General features: G+C 38.7%; 2 protein-coding genes across 11 annotated transcripts in view; one reads left to right on the top strand and one right to left on the bottom strand.

Moving 5' to 3' along the window:
* The window catches only part of LOC126281239 (calnexin-like), a 65,887-nt gene extending 57,218 nt beyond the window's left edge, over window positions 1-8,669 (bottom strand). For 2 of the 10 annotated variants that reach the window (XM_049980016.1, XM_049980012.1), the window contains exons 1-2: window positions 8,593-8,669; window positions 3,937-4,079 (exon numbers count right to left, since the gene is read on the bottom strand). In XM_049980016.1, the coding sequence (XP_049835973.1) occupies window positions 3,937-4,068 (132 nt within the window). In that variant the 5' untranslated portion in view covers window positions 4,069-4,079; window positions 8,593-8,669. Of the gene's footprint in view, window positions 1-3,936; window positions 4,080-7,197 lie in introns of all 10 variants that reach the window. The other 8 variants (XM_049980011.1, XM_049980013.1, XM_049980019.1 and 5 more) reach the window with 8 other exon arrangements.
* A 29-nt stretch (window positions 8,670-8,698) lies between these two features.
* LOC126281241 (putative neutral sphingomyelinase) overlaps window positions 8,699-20,963 on the top strand; it is a 113,519-nt gene continuing 101,254 nt past the window's right edge. Inside the window, exon 1 of the mRNA XM_049980022.1 lies at window positions 8,699-8,993. Coding sequence (XP_049835979.1) covers window positions 8,947-8,993 — 47 coding nt within the window. The 5' untranslated portion in view covers window positions 8,699-8,946. The remainder of the gene's footprint in view (window positions 8,994-20,963) is intronic.

Genomic DNA, 20,963 nt, shown 5'->3' with positions numbered 1-20,963 from the left:
AGAATCGCTGTTGGGTAAACAGACTTCAGGACTGCACCTATGCTGGAGGCCTTCAATGCGTTAAAGACTTCTTTAGTTCACACCGTGATGCTCACCCACCCTGGCCCCTCGGCCGAGTTGTTCATCACCGCGGATGCCAGTGACATTGCAGTGGGAGCACTACTACAGCAACACAAGGCAGACACGGTATCCCTTCTTCATTTCGTCTCTAAAAAACTATCAACAGCTCAGAAGAAATACTCCAGATTCAATAGAGAACTCCTTGTGGTCTACAGGGCCATCAAACACATCTGCCTCGATGTGGGTGGTCGCTCGTTTTTCATCCCCCCGAGGACTCACCCCCTCAGCATTTCCGCCACTTTGGTCTAGTCTCCCAATTCACAACCGACATTCAGTACATCAAAGGCACGGACAACAACTCCGCACATTTTTTTCTCGCAGATCGATACTATTTCACGCATCATAGACTGGCCGCCTTACAAGCCTCAGATGAGAAATTTAAAGGTCTCCTCGCGGACCCTCAACCATCCCTCGTGTTTACCAAAGGTACATTCCCTAGCTTTGTGGACCAGGTGTGGCGTGACTCTTCTACCGGTACCTTACACCCGGTGCTACAGCCGCCCCCCCCCCCCCCCCCCTGCAGGCAGGCCTTCGACATGCTGCATAACCTCGCTCACCCTGGCGTCTGCACGACTACATGGCTCATCTCAGAGTATCGTTTGGAAAAAATATTCCACCCACAAAGCAATGAGCTGGTAGAACGGTGGCACCACATGCCCCTCAGGTGCCATGACTGCCTCTGGTCCGATGCCCTTCCATGGGTGATCCTCTGCCTTCGCTCAAGTTTCAAGCCAGACTTGCAGGGAACTATCTCAGAATTTGCTTTCAGGGTGAACCTTGTCCAACCAGGGGAACTTATTCAGCCTCAGGTACTAGAAGATTTCCCCCCCCTTCCCGGATTTCATAAGCTGTAACTGTTTCGTTACAGAGACTAAAACCAACATTCATGGACCTCGATGCCCCCTGCTGGCTCAGTCAGATTCTTCTAATGACTCTCTCACCAGTCTCTCTCCTGCCATGGAGTGCGACAACGTTTCTCCTTGGGCCACCACGATGATTTTTTCACCCGTTGCCTCCCTGTCGCCATTCACAGGTTTCTCGGATACGTCAACCACCACCCCATGGGCAGGTTTCGCTGCTACCTCACCGACTACGGAGACACCCTGCTTTGCAACGTACCCCCATACCACGAGGACGACATTTCAATTGTAAGTCTCGACTACTGGATTCTCATTCTAGTCACAGACACCGTGACCTCGCCACCCAATGACCAGCTAAATGTCAGTGTTGCACATAGCCTCACCCTCCCTCATGAGTGGGACCCAATGACAATCCGCACCTTCATCTTGCCAGATGGCTCATTTAGCATCTGGGCTTGCCACACCTCCACCCCACCATCCACCCGCCTGCTCTACCACCTCGTACGACCGCCAACAGCATCAATGCCCACACTGTCCCCAGCCAAGACTCGCCTGTGGTACTCCGTACTGCGTGGGAGCGGGGCGGTGTGGGTGGGCTGTGTGGCGCCCATATCAACCATGAACAACATGATCTTTGAGTGAGATTGGTTCATTCCAAATGCCATGTAATTCTAGGAGTCTGCATTTATGTCTCTTGCTATGTAATTATGTACGACTACTGTGGAAATATATATTTATGTGCAGTTATTTGTGGGACAGTTTGTTCAGTATAACTCTACACACATCAGGGTTCCATACCATCATTCGTGTTGCACTGCTCAAATGTTTTTAGTTTAAACACTGCGCCGGTTACGCATTTCATTTACGTTGAGCAAAACGTGCTTCGAGAACTTATTCTCGATGTCAAGTGCAGTATTTATGTACGTATTTTTTTGTGATGTTACACAAACAAATAATGTGAGAGATAGTTTGTGTGGCACATTACTTGATAACCTCAAAAAAATGACTACAGTGCAAGACACGCAGAACAACACATATTTAACCACCACGCAAAATACTAATTTACATTTTTGCACTTGACAAAGAGAAAAAATTCTCGAAAAGTGTCTTGTTAAGAATTGATCAGGCTTTCAAAATTGATTATGACGTATGAAATTGTGTCAAACATTCCTATATCCCAGACAGTTATCATCCCCAGTTACATCAGCAGTTTTTATTATATAACAAACCTTCATTAGATAATAAACATGTCCCTGACAACTATTTCCATGCCTGATATGTACATATTTCATACATAAAGGGCAAAGGGGATATCCAATATGTAACTTTTACAGTTTAAAACATTATCTTCCACATTTTACACCAAGTTTTTGAAGTCCCTTGAAAAGTGTAAAAGCAGAGTTCCACTGCAGTTGGATTATAAACTTGTACTACTGTGGTATGCATGGGTTTCGTGTCTAACTTGGCTACAATAATGCATTCACCATGCTATTCGTAGTAGCTTAACCTCGTTCCTATTTTTTTAATTCATTATTAAACCTACGCCTGCATTACCATTATTTGATTTTGTATTTATAACTGTGTATCACCTGACCGGTAGTCTTGTTTCTTCTGCCACCAAACTTCACTAATTCCCACCAGATCTAACTTTAACCTATCAATTTACCCGTTACTATGTTACAATGCAATATTTGTTTCTCCCATGACTGAAACCAAATCATCATTGTCACTGGGTACACAAATCAATTGTTCTATCATCTTAGCTTCCCTAGTTATTGTCTGAAGCTAGTTTTTGAAAAGATATGGGTTAGGCTATTTGCTGTGAACCATTTGAATACTTGGTTAGTGATTGACTGGACAGTATCCTGCATTGTGGAATTGAACATTTTGATCAGAATATTTGTATCAGCAAATATCACTATGTTCGCTCTATTCTTCATTGTAATTGATTGACCATTAATGTAGAGCAAGAAAATCAGTGGTGAAAGGATCATGCCCTAGGAGATACTGCATTTTACATTTCCCCCATCTCAGTTTATTATTACACCTACCTCCATGAAGACAACTGTTTCCTGTTGTATAAGCAAGATTGCAGCCAGACAAAGGATTGTCTTTGATAAAACAGAAATTCTGTTCACGAAGAATTTCATCTGTTACACTAAATACAGCTCTCATTTTGCTTCATGTGGCAACCAAACCTAAATCCTATACTACACTATTCTCTTAAAGAAAACTGCAGCAGAGAGATGATCCAGTAGTTGGATATTGCATGACTCTGCACCTTTGAAGATTGACTTCACTACCACACTTTAATCTATCCAAAAATATATCCCAATTTTCACTGACTAGTAACCAAATAGCACAATATGTTACTGCACATGATTTTAAAATCCTATTTGATATATGATCAAATCCAGAGGATTGAGTGCCTTTAAGTAATTTTATCTATGTTTGCAGTACCCATTATTACTACTCTAGATGATTTAAAAATGAAGTCACTAGTTTCCTTTGAATATTTCCATTCATTACTGAGTTATGAAATCATTTTTGAGGGGAATCAACTTGCAGGCACAGTATTTTCAGAATATAGAAGCATGATATAAGAACTACACCCAGTGTCAATTCTAGAAAAAGCAACATCTAAAAAGACTTCAAGGGGTTAGCTAATTACAGGAATGAGTCAGAAGCATGGATATACATGTATCCAACAATCACCAAATGTTAAATATTACATATAATATGGGGTAGAGTTCCAGGCTGAATTAAAGAACTTTATTTGCACTCAGCCATATTTTCACATAAACTCATCATCAGATCCAAAGATTATGGCTGCACTTAAATGTACACATTTAACTTTTCCCATATTCCAAAGACCAATCTCCTGCCATTTGTAGAATACAACTAAAATAATTTAATATAAACTATTTTAAGTTTATATGCAAAACCACTGACTTACCGGTACTATTTCTTCCGTGGTCACCACAGCATCGTCATCATCTATGTCTTCAAATCTGCACTGTGTCCACAGGCACACAAAAACAAGTGCACAAATGTAGACGTAAGAAGAGTGATATAGTTTAAGCCTCATGGTTTATTTATCTGAAGAAAAAAAAAAGACTAACGTAATTAATAATAAACTTACTAAAATATAAAAATTACCATAAGCAACTTGCACATATGAAATGGAGGCCTATTGTCAAAAATTTTACTATGAAAACTAAAACAGAAAAACTATCGTTTCAGTCACAATCAATGAATACTGTATGTATAAGTCTAAAAAAAAAAAAAAAAAAAAAAAAAAAAAAAAAAAAAAAAAAAAAAAAAAACAGCGAAAATGTGAGTGAATATTACAGAAATATTATTAATGCCTTATTGGTGATTGTCTTATTAACCCACTGACTTATACAACTTGCTCACAACTGGCCGCATGTTTCAAGTCTGTTATTACATCACCTGCTATGAAACGATCTTCGTAGTGTTTCTTCTCTGTTAATAGATGGCATGACATGTTATATACCTCCGGAAAGCTGAGAAAGCAGTATGTTTAGTGATACATACACTCTCAATGTCTTTCAAATTTTTGCGAGTTATAAACAATCGTTTTCAGTTTTCTTAGGTTTATCCCTCCCAATCCTATCAAGAAAACACATACCAGAAATAGTGTTGTGTGTACAGCAAGAAACAAGAAAATTGATACACAGTGTGAGAGTGAGAAATGTCTAGTGGTGTTGCATATGACCATATTTTTTCAGGTATACCATATCAACAAAAACTTTGAAACAGTATTATCTTCATTCACCACCTCAGTAAACATACACAGAATTCCTATCAAAATAATTACATAATTCTGAGAAAAGTGTGTATGATAAACTATGCTGATTTTTGTAAATTTACCTAGAAAATATAGGGTCAACTATGGGGGACAACAATGGTAAGTCAATGGGTTGAGAAGAAGAGGATGACACCAATGGTGGGTAGAAAGAGTATGGTTACAGAGAAGTACACTTAAGAGGGAGATTGGAGGAAAGAATGGAGGGAAGGGTGCAGTAAGGATCTCAGTCCAAGGATACATGTTAAGATTTCCACAGAAATGAAAATATCAGTGTATAGAGTTTCAGCCTATACTGATACACATCTGACAAAACCTTCTCCTACATTCTGTCATATGAGCTTAAGTCTGCTAGATTAAGTCACTGACAAACCAGGGATGGAAATTATTACAATCTAATTAGTATTTAGCACGTAGTATGTAAGATATTTTTTTCCATTTTGAAAGTGCTACAGATGGATGACGTGCATCTCTCACATAGTAAATAAATATTATGATAAAACTGAATCGCCAAATCAGCATGCTTCAGAAGAGCAGTTGCTATAACAAGATGAGAAACAAGTCATTGAAGAAGAACAACATTTATGGAACATTAGGATCTAATGTTCTGACAACACCAGTTTCATTACTGACAGAGCACAACCTAGTATGGGAAAGCTATCAGCAATGTCCTTTTCATAGGAACCAGTCTGGCATTTGTTCCAGTGAGTAAGACAAAAATTATAGAAAAATCTAATTCTGGATGGCCGAACAAGAATTTGAGCACTGCTCCTCCCAAGTCCAGTGTCTAGTCACAGAGCCATTTCACTCAATGGAAAACTATAGTCCCTACAGCTGTTTTACTGGACAAAAGAATGGCATGGTAAAAGAACTCCTCAAAACTGCACAACTCAAAAGTTTTCCCACAAGTAAACTACAATTATAATTATGTATCTTTCAAACCACAATGGAAATTTTCGAAATCTGAATTTTACTTATTTTACACAAAACGAGTAATAATTACAAAAAGCAATAAGTTTAGAATAGCCTACCATATTGAAATGGATGGATGTGTTAATCTAATAGACCATGCACAGTGGACCAGTGGCTTTAAACATAAATTACTGAATGATTATGACATTGCACTCTCATTTAGAATTAGAAGGCAAATCACTGTCTAACCAGCCTGTATTAGGGTTTTTGTGTTTTCCTAGACCATTTAATTTGAATGATGGTGATGGCACTTTTGCAAAAAAAAAAAAAAAAAAAAAAAAAAAAAAAAAAAAAAAAAAAAAAAAACCAATTCCCTTCCCCATCCTCACCCAATAAAGCCTTGCACTAAATCCTTTGTTTCTTAGATGCCAGTTCTGTCCAATGACAAGTAACACAGTAGACAAAACAATTAATTTGTGATAAATATTTTCAACATTTGTTTAGTTCTGTATGGATTTAATAGCTTAGGCCCTACTGTACTTCATGTAAAAAATATTGACACTAATAAATGTATCCAGTGTAAGCCATGGTCATTAGACTAGTGTTATCTGTACAACACATACAATAGTATATCAAGAATACAAATGAAATCTTTAGCTAAAAACTGATCAGGGTTTTCATTTACCATATATAGGCTAATACAAGCAGTAACAACCTACCAAATTTAGTTCCATGGAATAGTAAAATTCAGCCTTGAGAACTGCAACAAACTATCTCACTTGTCAACATTTCTAAAATGTAGTAGAAACAAAGGCCTATATATGTTATATACATTTGTGCGTAGTATTTCAACACTGTGTGTTCAAACATTCTGAATGTTTCAATAAACCTTTTTTTGTAAACACTTACCAGACTGCATGCTGCTGGTATATTTCTTGTGTGTTATTAGTGATAAGGTGCATTTAAAGGAATTGCAATATTGGGGAATCTGTAGCAATGAAGAGTTTCAATAGTGAACATTTTAAATAGGCTAATGTTTGAACTTCAACTTGTTTATATCAGTGAGTACCATACATGGATGAAAATTTTACATGTTGTGAAATCTTCAACTACACTATATACTTGCTGTCCAGAAGATGGAAGAAGAACATTATAACTGCATAAATAAGATGGTATCAGCAATGTACTCACTGTTTTTCCAAGTACATCTACACTACTGCAGACTAAAAAGGATGGAGTACTCCCCTTTGTGTGGTAATATGGAGTGTGGGAAGAGCTAGTGCTTAAAAATGTCTAAGCAAGATGCAATCAGTGAAATCTTGTCTGCTATGGAAGTGGTACATAAAGGGGGTGGGGTGGGGGGGAAGGTTATCATACATTTCTTGATTTCTTGATATCTCGCTTAATATTGTTCCTCAAAACTTTGTAAGTAGGTACATTTTCATAAAATAGGTGGAATTATTTTCTAGCACCTACCAACTGAATTTTTTTCAGCATTGCAGTGACGCTCTACAGTGATTCAAACAGATCTGTAATCATTCAGGAGCCTTCCGCCACTACTTCATTTATTTTAAGTATAAACTACTACACCCATCTGGAATGGGTCCCCAAACACTTAAACAATAATATGGATAGGACGTCCTAGTGTTTTCTAAGCACTCTCCTGTGTAAAAATTTCACCAGTATCTTACCAATGAACTGAAGTCTCCCAACTTTTTCACATGTGATTGGGCCTAGATGGTAATTCCATTTTACAACACTGCAAATTGTTACACGTAAGCTTTTGTACAAGCTGACTGATTCCCATTGTAACTAACTCATATTGTAGCACTCGAGTACAATTTTTTTTTCTTTGTACCGTGCCAAAAAGTTTCATTTGTGAGTCCTTGATGAAAGTTAGAAATCTTTGTAGAACAATTCTTATCAAGATCTGGCTAAATGAGCCACACTGTTTAGAGAATACTCTAACATTTAACTCAAACTGTGTTTGTTATACTGAGACTTCTTACCACTGCCTGCCAACACACTTACGTCTATATCAGCAATGATGTGGCAAGAATTGGCTAATATTCACAGGACTGCAACTAGCTAATCTATGGGCACGCAATCGACGAAAACAAGGAATAAATTTCTGGTATATCCGATTCGGTAAGATGACAAGAGCTATGACGATTACACGGACTTCAACTTGCGCTTTACAGCCTCTCGGCAACGAGCATGTTCGATGTCTTTGTTGTGAGACAAGTGATTCACGAACATAACAAGGTGTAAGCAAGCTCACTTTTGAAGGAGGACACACGCATGTGAATTTTCCGTCGAAACCAGTCAACAGCATTCCTTACGTAATAATTTTGATTTACTGCAAACAGAAAAATATATATCCTCTAACAAAACTAAAGCTAAAATTTATTGTTTGGTTAAACGTGGGTAATTGTTAAGTAATGATATATGTATTTTGTAAAACTATATTTTTGTCCACACACACAAATCATGTGATAGTTTTAATCCCATTACCTAACGTTTAACCGTATAATCTTCCTCACGCCAAGATTCTGAGCATATATCTCTGCAAATGCATCCAAACTGTGTCTCAAATTTAACACCCGTTTACGTCGCGGTGGCTAAATTGGAATCACGTAAACAACTATTACCATTTCCTGCTTATAGCACCCTACACGCCTCACAAGACCGGTGTGAACCAAGCCAATCAGCAACAAACAGTTGTTTAACTGCTACACTGCCACGTAATGTAAGGTTCCTTCCTTCGAGACTTACGTGGTTTCTTTTTTATAAATAATTATATAAAAGAACTTGTTCCTATGACATTTAATTACATTAACTGCAATTATATTATACTATTTCACAACTTACAAATCAGCCGACACCTGATAAACAAATCAACATCTCCTGCGATCTATACGACGGCTCTACTCCAGAGACAATAATGTAATAGAATGACAATAATAGGGAAGGATCGTATTGTTTTGATAGTAGCGACAGATGAATATAGTGATGTAATTAAGTTTAAGTATACTAATCAATAATTTGGTGTCACGTATTATGTAACGTGATAAACATTGAAACATTCTGCTAATAGCGAAGTAGTGGCGAAGTACGTCGGCACACGTACAGCAGGATATTATATTAGACTTGTGTTCCATGTATCAGTTAAAGGACGCAAGCGTGGCCTATATTTGCTATAACTGAATTCAGAAAACATTCGTTATGCAAGGAGAAACAAGATTGCTAAAAATATTTACTATGAATTGCTGGTATGTAACTTAGATAACACTGATAGCTACATAAGTATAGGTTATGACAAGGATATAAACGTAGGTGGAGAACCTTCAGACGTAACTTAAGCGTTAATGTCATTCAGTGTCCACTACATTACAGACTGCTAAATTTTCAATATTATTAGTATTATTATTCAAGAATCTAAAAAAAAATGTTAGTATCAATAAACGAGCAGTGGGAACAGAACTGATGTCTACAGCACAGTTTAAGAATTTCACTTTACTTTTAGCGGAGTGTGAAAAACATCGGTGTAATAAAGGTTTTGTCGTGTGCGTATTCAACACACATTGCCGTTTATTTGTGCAATCTACATCTACTCTCTGCAATCCACCTGAGGTACATGGCAGAGGGTACGACCCATGGTACCAGTTATTATGGTTTCTTCCGGTACCATTCACGTATGGAGCGCGGCGGAAAGAATGATTGTTTGAACGCATCTGTGCTTTCAGTCATTAATCTTATCCTCACGATTCCTGTGTGAGTGATACGTAGGAGTTTGTGGTATATAATTTAAAGCCAGTTCTTGAAACTTTACAAAGGACTTTCTTAGGATAGTTTACGTCTGTCTTAAGGAGTCTGCCAGTTCAGTTCCTTCAGTATCCCTGTGTCACTCTGCCACAGATTAATCAAATCTGTGACCATTTGTGCTCCCCTTCCCCATATATGTTCAATATCCCCTGTCACAATATAGTGGAGATGCTGAGTCGGGATCAAGCTGCCAGAGACTGTGATCGTGTGTTTTGTGTGTGTTGTCTATTTTTGACAAAGGCCTTGTTGGTCGAAAGTTGACTTTGACAGTTTTTCTGTTGTGCCTTTCTGTGATTCAACTTTTCCATTGTCTGGTGAGCAGCATCTGAAGAATAGGATACTAGTGCTAGCGAAGGCGAAAACCTCAACATACCTAAAAATTGTATCCTGTACTTCAGTTAAACTATATAGGTCAGCTGAAGAATAGGATACAAGTTTTTCGCATGTCACTTTTTTCCAACTTCGGTAGCACTAGCATCCTGCTCATAAGTTAAATTATACAGCTCAACTGAAGAAAAGGATACGGTAGATGATGTCAGTGTTACGTATGTTGGTTTTTTTATCTTCGCTACCAATAGTATCCTATTCTTAAGTTGACCTGTATATGTCCACTTAAGTACGGGATTCAAATTTTACATATGTGGAGCGTTTTGCCTTTGCTAACACCCTATTCTTCAGTTGACCTATATAGTTCACCTGGAGTACGAGATACAAAAATTATGTATGTTGGTCTTTTTGCCTTCTCTGGCGAAGGCAAAAAATAGCGAAATGTATATAGGTCAACTGAAGAACAGGATACTATGTTCGTAGATCAAACGAGGCAAAACATTCCAATGTTACATATGTCACTTTTTTCTTCTTTACTAGCTCTAGTATCCTTTTCTTCAGTTGACCTAATAGATCAACTGAAGTATGGGATACAAATTTTTTGTATGTACTCATTTTGCCATCTATAATACTAGTGTCAACTGAAAAATATCGTATTAATATTAGTACTAGTAAAGGGGAAAAAAGCGACAAGTGTTAAATTTATATCCCGTACTGCAGTTAAGACAGATAAACCCGTACCTACAAAACTGTCCAGAATGAAAACTAGTTCTTCAAACTTGCTAAGAATGAAAATAGGTGCCAAATGAATTGGAATGAACAAATGATTTACATTAATACAAGCAACAAAAATCGTATCAATGTTTAGCCCTGTCTTTTAAAAACACATGCATTTATTTCAATTTACAATGATGACACCTCTCAATGGAAGGTAAGTGATGTACTATCTATTACTAAAAATAAAGGCATTAATATCTAAGAGTAAACTATGATGTCATTAGTCAAAGATGACTGGTTGTATCCCATTGATCAGTTGACCTGTACGGGTCCCACCACTTGAGCAGTATTGTAGAACTGGTCGCAAGAGTGACTTGTAAACAGTCTCTTTTGTAGACTAATCGCACTTCCCCAGTATTCTTCGAAGAAACTGAAGTCTACCACGTGCTTTACCAATGACTGCGCCTATGTGATCATTCCATCTCGTATCCCTATAAAGTGCTGAATGAATTGACTGATTCCAACAGTGACTCATTGATATTATAGTCATAGAATACTAAAATTTTTCATCTAATGAAGGGCAAAATTTTACATTTCTGAACATTTATACCAAGCTGTCAGTCTCTGCACCATGTTGAAATCTTATCAAGATCTGACTGAATATTTAACAGCATCTTTTAGAGTGTACTCCATTATAGATAACGGCATCATCTGCAAAAAGCCTGATTTTACTAGCCCTATTAACATTGCATGCAAGGTCATTAATACACAACATGAACAGCAAGGGTCCCAACACACATCCCTGGGGCTCAACGAAGTTACTTCTACATCTGATGATAAAGCTCCATCCCAGATATCATGCTGTGTCCTCCCTACCAAAAAGTCATCATTCTAGTCACAAATTTCACTTGATAGTACTTTTGACAGTAAGCGTAGGTGTGGTATGGAATCAAATGCTTTCGAGAAGTCAAGAAACACTGCATGTACCTGGGTGCCTTGCTCCAAAGCTTTCAGTATGTCATGTGAAAAATGTGCAAGTTCGATCACGCGTAATCGATGTTTTCGAAATCCATGGTGGGTGGCACTGAGGAGGTCATTCTGTTCAAGATACCTCTTTATGTTTGAGCTCAGAATGTGTTCTAAGACCCCATAACAAATTGATGTCAAGGGTGTTGGATAGTAGTTTTTTTGGATCACTTCTACTAAAATTGTTGTAGACAGGTGTGATTTGAGCTCTTTTTCCAAGAACTGGGTTTGATTTTTTGTTTCAGGGATGTACAATAGATGGTAGTTGGAAGAAGGGCTAACTTGGCCACAAATGAAGTATAGAATGTGAGAGTTTCCATTAGGGTTTGGAGCTTTGTTCAATTTTAATGATTTTAGCTGTTTCTCAACACCACTGCCACTAATATTTATTTCATTCATCTTTCCAGTGGTATGAGGATTAAATTGTGGAAATTCTTCTAGTGTTTCCTTTGTAAACGAACATTTGAAAATGGAGTTAAGCATTTCAGCTTTTACTTTGCTACCCTCAATTTCAGTTCCTGTCTGGACACTAACTTTGGTGCCACTAACTGCCTTTACATACAACCAGAATTTCTTTGGATTTTGGAATGTCGTTTGACAATATTTTGCTATGGTAGTCCTTGAAGGCATCAGGCGTGGCTCTCATGACAGCCAAACGTGTTTCATTCGGCATCTGTCTGGCTATAGCCCTATGCTTTGTTTTATGCGTATTATGCAGTGATATCTGTTTTTTTAGAAGTTTCTTTACAGTGACTGTGTACCATGGAGGTTCTCTCCTGTTGTGAACTTTTCTACTGGGATTATATCTATCCAGTTCATGGTCAACTATTCTTTTAATAAACGCAAGCAGTAATGATACTTGTTAACAGCCCATGCTTATTGACAGGTTGCACATATCTGAAGTTGGACTTCTTTATGAAACCCATGACCATAGTATAATTGAATCTTGATGACATAAAGTTGCCATTCATTACTATGCATCATGCAGGATGCGTGTTTATATAGTACTGGGAACAGATCAAAATTAGCAGTCTTAATTGATACATATTGTTGTTGAAGACTTTTTTCTCCTTCTCAATTTGGTCTGAGGATTCTCCTTTTCTCTTTTAGGTTCTTCCATGTGCCTTTTTTTTTATTCAAACTGAGACACACTTAAGTATAGAATCCTAGTTTTTATAACTGATTTATGGTGCATGATTTTGGCCTTGTAATATAGACCTATCACTCTGTTGTTGTACCTATTCTGTGTTAATTTGTAAGCAAGGCCTATTTTTGTGGCTCTTATTTTGCATCTATTTTCCTAAGTATTTGAATTTTTCTGCCCTTTTAATCTTCTCAACTTCTTCACCGCCTAATATTTTCCCCCTTGCTGTCTTTGTTGCATATATTCTGAATTTTCATGAGAGACTTCGAGGAGCATTTTCCAGTGATTTCATGCAAGATCTCCAGCAATCTTTGAACATCCTTCCAGTCTCTGACTAGAAGAGTAAAGTCATCAGCAAAAGTCAACTCCTGATTTTGAGTTGTTTTCTTTTTTCCCAAGGTGTGTTCCACTTATTCCTTCCAAGTTTAGACCTTCTTTGCAGGTTTTCTTGTTTATTTTGTTTATTTCTCACACAGGAAATCTGCAACACTATGAGGAACATGAACAGCAGTAATAATAATCATGTGACTGTATAACATATTAGTTTCAAATTAAAGATATGGGAAAATTATTGGTGAGAGGTGTTTTTATTTCCCAGCTGAGGATGTATCTTGAATAATCTGCTTGAGAAGAACCAAAGTAAAGATGACTAGATCAAATAGCAATCTGCTACCATCAAAACAAAAACATTATACCATAAATTTTATTCTTTTAAGTAACAACCTCAGTTTATTTCACCTTTTATAATCTTCTACAGATTAGTAGTAGATTTATTCTTGGAACTGTATAGTTTGTTGCAAATCATCATTAATTATTTTGGATACCTATTGAAAATGGATGCTAAGCAGTAATTCATGCCGTAAGCGAAGACATGTTCCTTCATGTACCTCAGATCTGCACTCTGGCCTGATTTTGAGCATGCTTATACTGTAACGGTAGCAGAAAATGCTTTTAATTCTTAGTATTGTATGGATATCTCTGTCCTACTATTTTCCATACAGCATAGTAGCACATACAGCATAGTAAGCTTCGGTAGCTCAGGTGGTAGAGCACTTGCCCGCGAAAGGCAAAGGTCCCGAGTTCGAGTCTCGGTCGGGCACACAGTTTTAATCTGCAATGATCTCATTGTTCGGTTCCTTAATTCCAACACAATCAAGTAACCCATTGACAAAAAAATTGTCTTTTGGTTTCATTAAAAGTGTGCTCCTGTACCCTTGAAAAAAATGTACATTGTCAATTACAATAAATCTAGGATCAAAAGGAATATTTATATTAGCTTTCTGGTTCAACCAGCGAAGTAATGTTAAATGCTGCTGTAACATAATCTCTCTCTCTCTCTCTCTCTCTCTCTCTCTCTCTCTCTCTGTGTGTGTGTGTGTGTGTGTGTGTGTGTGTGTGTGTGTGTGTGTGTGTGTCTAAGATAAGATACTCTTTTTTTTTTTTTTTTTAAAGAAAGCAGTAGCTTAGCCCAAGAATCTAGGTTAGGTTGGAAAGTGGCAGTTTGGTTGTGAGTTGGCAAAGCCAATGGATGTGAAGGCAGAATACTTGGTTGTGATGACAGACTGAAGTATGACTTATTGTAACTTACCCCATTAAAAAAGAAATCTCTCTGATGTGATGTTATTGTTGTCATGTTGTTTACACTATTTGTTGCACATTTCCCATATCACTTATCCAAGCCAGTCACTAGTATTTAATGTCCCTCTTTATTCTAAGTGTACTGCAGTGTCAGGAAAGAACATATAGGTTATCAAATAATACCTAAAATATGGTTTAAAAATTGGTATGTTTTGTACTGAAAATACCATTTTTGTCTGAATGAAGTTGCCCCGAAACTTGGTTCCATTTGCTTTCAAGGAATGAAAATATGTGTGGTAAGCAAGCTTAACCACCTTGTATTCACTGGTATGGAAAAAAATTCTAATTATAGTGGTAGTTTTACATAGCTTCTCCAGGATATCATAATTTGAACCTTACGTCAGTGTTATTCGCCTAACTTCGATCGCAGAAATGTGATGTCTCCCACCCCACCAACCACACCACTGTCAGAAAGGATCATAATGTCATTTCTAAAATTATTGCATACGCACAACTGAACATATGGTGTTTTATTGTAGCTAAGAGTCAGATTATTTCCTAAAAACTATTCCAACCAGCATGGATTCCAAAAATATTGATCATGTGAAACCAAATTTGCACTTTTCTCACATAATACACTGAAAGCTTTGGCTCAAGGAAATCGGGTAGATGCAGTATTTCTTGATTTCTGAAAAGCATTTGACTCAGTATGACATCTGCACTTATTGTCGAAAAGTTTGATCATATGTGGTGTCAAGTGAAATTTGTGACTGGGCTGAGGACTTTCTGGTGGGGAGGACACCACTTGTTGTCTTGGGTGGAGAGTCATTGTCAGATATAGAAGTAACTTAGGTGTACTCAAGGGAAATGTGTTGGGATCATTGCTGTTCACATTGTACATTAATAACCTTCAGACAATGTTAATAGTAACATCAGGCTTTCTGCAGATGGTGCATTTATCTATAATGAAGTACTATCGGAAAGAAGCTACATAAATACTCAGTTGGACGTAATGAGATTTCAGAGTGGTGCAAAGGTTGGCAACATGCTTTAAATGTTTAGGAATTTAAAATTGTGCCTTTCACAAAATGAAGAGACATAGTATCCTATGACTGTAATATCAGTGAGTCACTGCTGGAAATGGCCAACTCGTACAACTTTCTGGTGTAATGACCACATAGGCTCAGTCGTGGGTAAAGCAAGTGGAAGACCTTCATTTATTGGTAGAATTCTGGGCAAGTGCAATCAATCTACACAGAAGATTGCTTACAATTTACTCGTGCAACCTACCCTAGAATATTGCTGAAGTGTGTGGAACCAGTGCCAAATAGGGCTAGCAGGGGGATATTGAATGTTTACAGAGAAGGGCAGCATGAATGGTCACAGTTTTATTTAATCTATGGGAGAATATCACACAGTTACTTTAGGAACTGAAATGGAAGACTCTTGAAGATAAACATATAGTGTCCTGAGAAAGTCTATCAACAAAGTTTCACATAGGGATTGTGAGATTAAGAATAGAATAATTACTTACGTGCAGAGGCATTCAATCAATCTTTCTTCCTGTGCACATTATGAGAATGGAACAGAAAGAAACCCTAATAACTTGTACAATTGGATGTACCCTCTGCCATGCACCTCATGATGGTTTGCAGAGTATAGATGTACAATGAGGAACTGTTTCCCTCATACTCCTCATTTATTTTATTGGCCATTCATTCATTCAATTCATTACATAGATCCCATTGAGAAGGAGAACCCTCAGGGATGTGGAATCTGTCAACACATACATTTGTTAAATCGTAGAAACTTAATGTGTGTACTGTACAATAAGCTACCACTTTACTGTATAATGCTGTTTATGTTAGCTAAATTTAATCAAATAAATTAAAATGTGCTACTCTGAAAAATGTTGTTGTCCTTTCAGTTATACCATACAGCTGCTGCATATCTGTTACTGATTACTTGATTATAATGTTCAAAGAAAATATTTACTTACAACAGTAAATGGTTAGCCTTGTTTATACTAAATTACCACTTCTCATGACACTTTACAACCAGTACTCAACTTACCTTATAACCAACGTATCTTTTCAGTCCCTGAGTCTGGATATTCAGATAATTTGTAGAAAGGGTGACCAGTGAGACATGTTTTTAAGTTTACTTTGAACTACTTGTCATTCCCACATATTTGCTTTGTGTTAAATGGGAGTTTGTTGAATATAGTATCTATTTTGTTGGATATCTTACCACTGTGATACATAACTCCATTATTAACCCTACATAAGGATCAAAGTTTTCACAAAAATTATGTTTGAGGCTTATATTGTGACAATTCAACTGAAATTTCCTCCCTAATGATTTGTCATGCTAATAACGAAAGTAAATGTAGGATAAACTGAAAAATTCGCAACTGTAATACAAGGAGTAAATATCATTTTGATGTTAACTATGCATCCATTTCTAGGGTTCAGAATGAATTTTACACGCAACTGTGCACCTACACTATGTGATCAAAAGTATCCGGACACCCCAAAAAAATATATGTTTTTCATATTAGGTGCATTGTGCTGCCACCTACTGCCAGGTACTCCATATCAGTGACCTCAGTAGTCATTAGACATCGTGAGAGAGCAGAATGTGGTGCTCTGCAGAACTCATGGACTTTGAACATGGTCAGGTGATTGGTTGTCACTTGGGTCATACATCTGTACGCAAAATTTCCACACTCCTAAACATCCCTATGTCCTCTGTTTCCAGTGGGATAGTGAAGTGGAAATGTGAAGGGGCAGCACAAAGGTGTACAGGCCAACCTTGTCTGTTGACTGACAGAGACAGCTTACAGTTGAAGAGGGTCATAATGTGTAATAGGCAGACCATCACACTGGAATTCCAAACTGCATCAGGATGCACTGCAAATACTGTAGTAGTTAGGCGGGAGGTGAGAAAACTTGGATTTCTTGGTCGCGTGGCTGTTCATAAGCCACACATCACACTGGTAAATGCTAAATGACACCTCGATTGGCGTAAAGAGTGTAAACACGGGATGATTGAACACTGGAAAAACTTTGTCTGGAGTGACGAATCATGGTACACAATGTGGCAATCCAATGGCAGGGTGTGAGTATGGCAAATGCCCGGTGAACATCATCTGCCAATGTGTGTAATGCAACAGTAAAATTTAGAGGTGGTGCTGTTATGGTGTGGTCTTGTTTTTAATGGAGGGGCCTTGCATCCTTGTTGTTTTGCATGGCATTATCACAGCACAGGCTTACATTGATGTTTTAAGCACCTTCTTGCTTCCCACTGTTGAAGAGCAATTCGGGGATGGCAATTGCATCTTTCAACACGATTGAGCACGTATTCAAAAGGCACGGCCTGTGGCGGAGTGGTTACATGACAATAACATCCCTGTAATGGACTGGCTTGCACAGCGCCCTGACGTGAATCCTATAGAACATGTTTAGGAAGTTTTGGAACACCGACTTCATGCTAGACCTCACTGACTGACATCGATACTTCTCCTCAGTGCAGCACTCAGTGAAGAATGGACTGCCATTCCCCAAGAAACCTTCCAGCACCTGTTTGAACGTATGCCTGTGAGAGTTGAAGCTGTCATAAAGGCTAAGGGTGGGCCAACATGATATTGAATTCCAACTTTACAGATGGAGGGCACCATGAACTTGTAAGTCATTTTCAGTCAGGTGTCCAGATACTTTTTATCACATAGTGAACATTGTGCTAGCTGGACACGTAACGCCAAGGTTGCTGTTTGGCAGGTGGACTGATGGTGGGGCTTTCGTAGGTTGGGATCAGTAGAGGAAGCAAGAGGCTTTAAGCAGGAGGAGGGGTTGAGGACAGATAGTTAGCAGCTCAGAGGGATGCAGGAGGTTGGTGGCTAGTGTACAGGCTAGGCATGTGGCACACAGGTACCAGAGCCACTGAGGTATGATGCACGATGAAGCTGATGTGGATTGTTATGGGGTGATAAGACAGAGGGTGAAACTGTTGGGTAGAGGCTATGGGCCAGTGGAGGTAGAGGCCAGGAGGATTGTGGGAGCAAATGATATGTTACATGGATATCTCCGATCTGCATAGTTCAGAAAAGTGGGTGTGGAAGGGGAACAATCCATAAGATATGAGTTGTCAAACAGCCCTTGAACTTAAGCATCTTGTTCTCAGTAGTCTTTTGTGTCACTGGCAGGCCAACTTTGTTCTTGGCCACAATGAAGCAGTGGTCATTCATTCTGGTGGACAGCAGATTGGACGTGCCCATGTAAAATGCTGTGCAGTGATTTCAATGCAGGTGGTATATTACGTGGCTGCTTTTACATGGGGCTCTGCTTCTGATGTAATAGGGTAACCCTGTGACAACTCGGCATAGGATGTGCTGGGATCTTGTATTTGGCAGGTCTTGCACCTGGGTCTGGGATAGAACCCCTATGTCAAGAGCTTGGGGATTGGAGTGACTTAGGGATGGGCCGGGATGTCATGAAGATTGGGTGGGTGGTAGAATACTACTTCAGGAATGGTTGGAAGGGTCTGAGATGGAATGCCCCTCATTTCCAGGCATGATGATACAAAATCAAAGCCCTGTCAAGGCATATAGCTCAGTTGCTGCAGTGTAGGGTGTTTCTGGTCCATGGTGTCACCTATCTGGCAAAAGGAAAGAAATAATAATTTGTTTTGTAGGATAATTCTTGTGGAATGTAAATATTTTTATATTAAAGGAGACCCTTAGAGCTAGAGAAAAAAAAAGAAGAAAAAAAACCACACACACACACACACACACACACACACACACACACACACACACACACTACTCTGCCCCAATATGGTGCCGGTTGGACTAGTAGTGCCGACGCTTCATTTCTCGGCAGGTGGACTGCTTGCATTGAGGGTAGAGAGGGACTGAGGATGAGTGGCTAGCGGCTAGTAGGGAAACAGTCGGTTTGCTACCTAGGAATGCAGGAGGGGTGGCAGGTATATGGGCTAGTCATGAAAAGCACACTAGTAGGAACCGGTGGGGAGTGTCATACACTGGAATCGACCTGGGGACGTGGATTGGGAGGGTGTGACAGGACAGAGAGGGGGGAGGGGGGGGAAGCTGTTGGATAGGGGGTGCAGGATCAGTGGGTTACCTGAGATTTAGGCCAGGATGATTACAGGAGTTGAGAATATGTTATGAGATTAACTCCCATCTTGATAGCTTAGAGAAGCTGGTGGTGGAGGGAAGAACAGCATGAAAATACCCCCTGTTATAAAGCAGGCAATGGTTTGGGGACAATAACATTCCTGAAATGGACTAGCTTGCCCAGAGTGCTGACCTGAACACATTCGAACATTGGAATGAATCAGAATGTCAGATTTGCTCCAAACACCAGTGTCCTCCATGACTACCATCTCGCGTTTCAGCTCTTGAGGAAGAATCGGCTCCACAGACATTTGGACACCTCATTGAAAGTCGCCCGTTGCCGAGTTTAAACTATCGTAATGGCAAAATGTGAACATGCCCAATATTAATGTCCACTAATAGGTGTTCGAATAAGTTCGATCAGATAGTGTGTAACACCAGGAATGAAAATAGCCTTATTATCCACAGCTTAACATTGCTCTTTGGATAGAAATGAGCAAAATATGCAGCCAAACATATAATTTGATCACAAGGGTTGTGAGTTAAAAGTACTGGTAGATAACGAAAGCTTTAAAAGAAATGGAAATAATTTCTAGTTGATAAGTGTATGGTTCCTGAAGAGGGGCAGCAGCCTTTCCAGTAGTTGTACGGGGTCAACAGTCTGGATAATTGACTGACCTAGCCTTATAACAGCAACCAAAAGGACCTTACTGTGCTGATGCTGTGAACAATTGAAAGCAACGTTAAACTACGCATTTCCGAGGGCATGCAACTCTACTATATGGTTAAGTGATGAGGGCACCATCTTGGGTAAAATATTCTGGAGGTAAACGAGTCCCTCACTGTGATCTCCAAACGAGGACTGGTCAGAAGGATGTTGTTATTGGAAGAACAGAATTGGCTATTATGGACTGGAGCATGGAACATTAGATCCCTTAATTTCAAAGGGAAAGTAGATAGGTTGCAGATAGATATTGTGGGAATTACTGAAGTTCGGTAGCAGGTGGAACAGGACTTCTGGTGAAGTGACTACAGAGTTATAAATACAAAATCAAATAGGGAAAATGCAGGAGTAGGTTTGGTAATGAATAAGAAAATAGGAATGCGGGTAAGCTACTTGAACAGCATTGTGAACACGCTATTGTAGCCAAGGTAGACACAAAGCCCACACCGAACCACATTAGTACAATTTTATATGCCAACCAGGCCCGCATATGATGTAGAGATTGAAGAAATGTACGATAAGATGGGTGATGGATGGCCAGAATTTGATAGTAGGAAAAGGAAGATAAGAAAAAATTAGTTGAATGTGGACTGGGGAAAGGAATGCAAGAGGGAGCCACCTGGTAGAATTTTGCACAGAGCACTGTTTAATTATCGCTAACATCATGATTTAAAAATCATGAAAGTAGGTAGTACACATGGAGGACACTTCCAGGATACCGAAAGGTTTCAGATTGGTTATATAATAGTAAGACAGAGATTTAGAGA

This window comes from Schistocerca gregaria, chromosome 7 (assembly GCF_023897955.1).
Source record: "Schistocerca gregaria isolate iqSchGreg1 chromosome 7, iqSchGreg1.2, whole genome shotgun sequence".
NCBI lineage: Eukaryota > Metazoa > Arthropoda > Insecta > Orthoptera > Acrididae > Schistocerca > Schistocerca gregaria.
The sequence above is the reverse complement of the archived record's forward strand: the minus strand, read 5'-3'. Positions and strand labels throughout refer to the sequence as shown.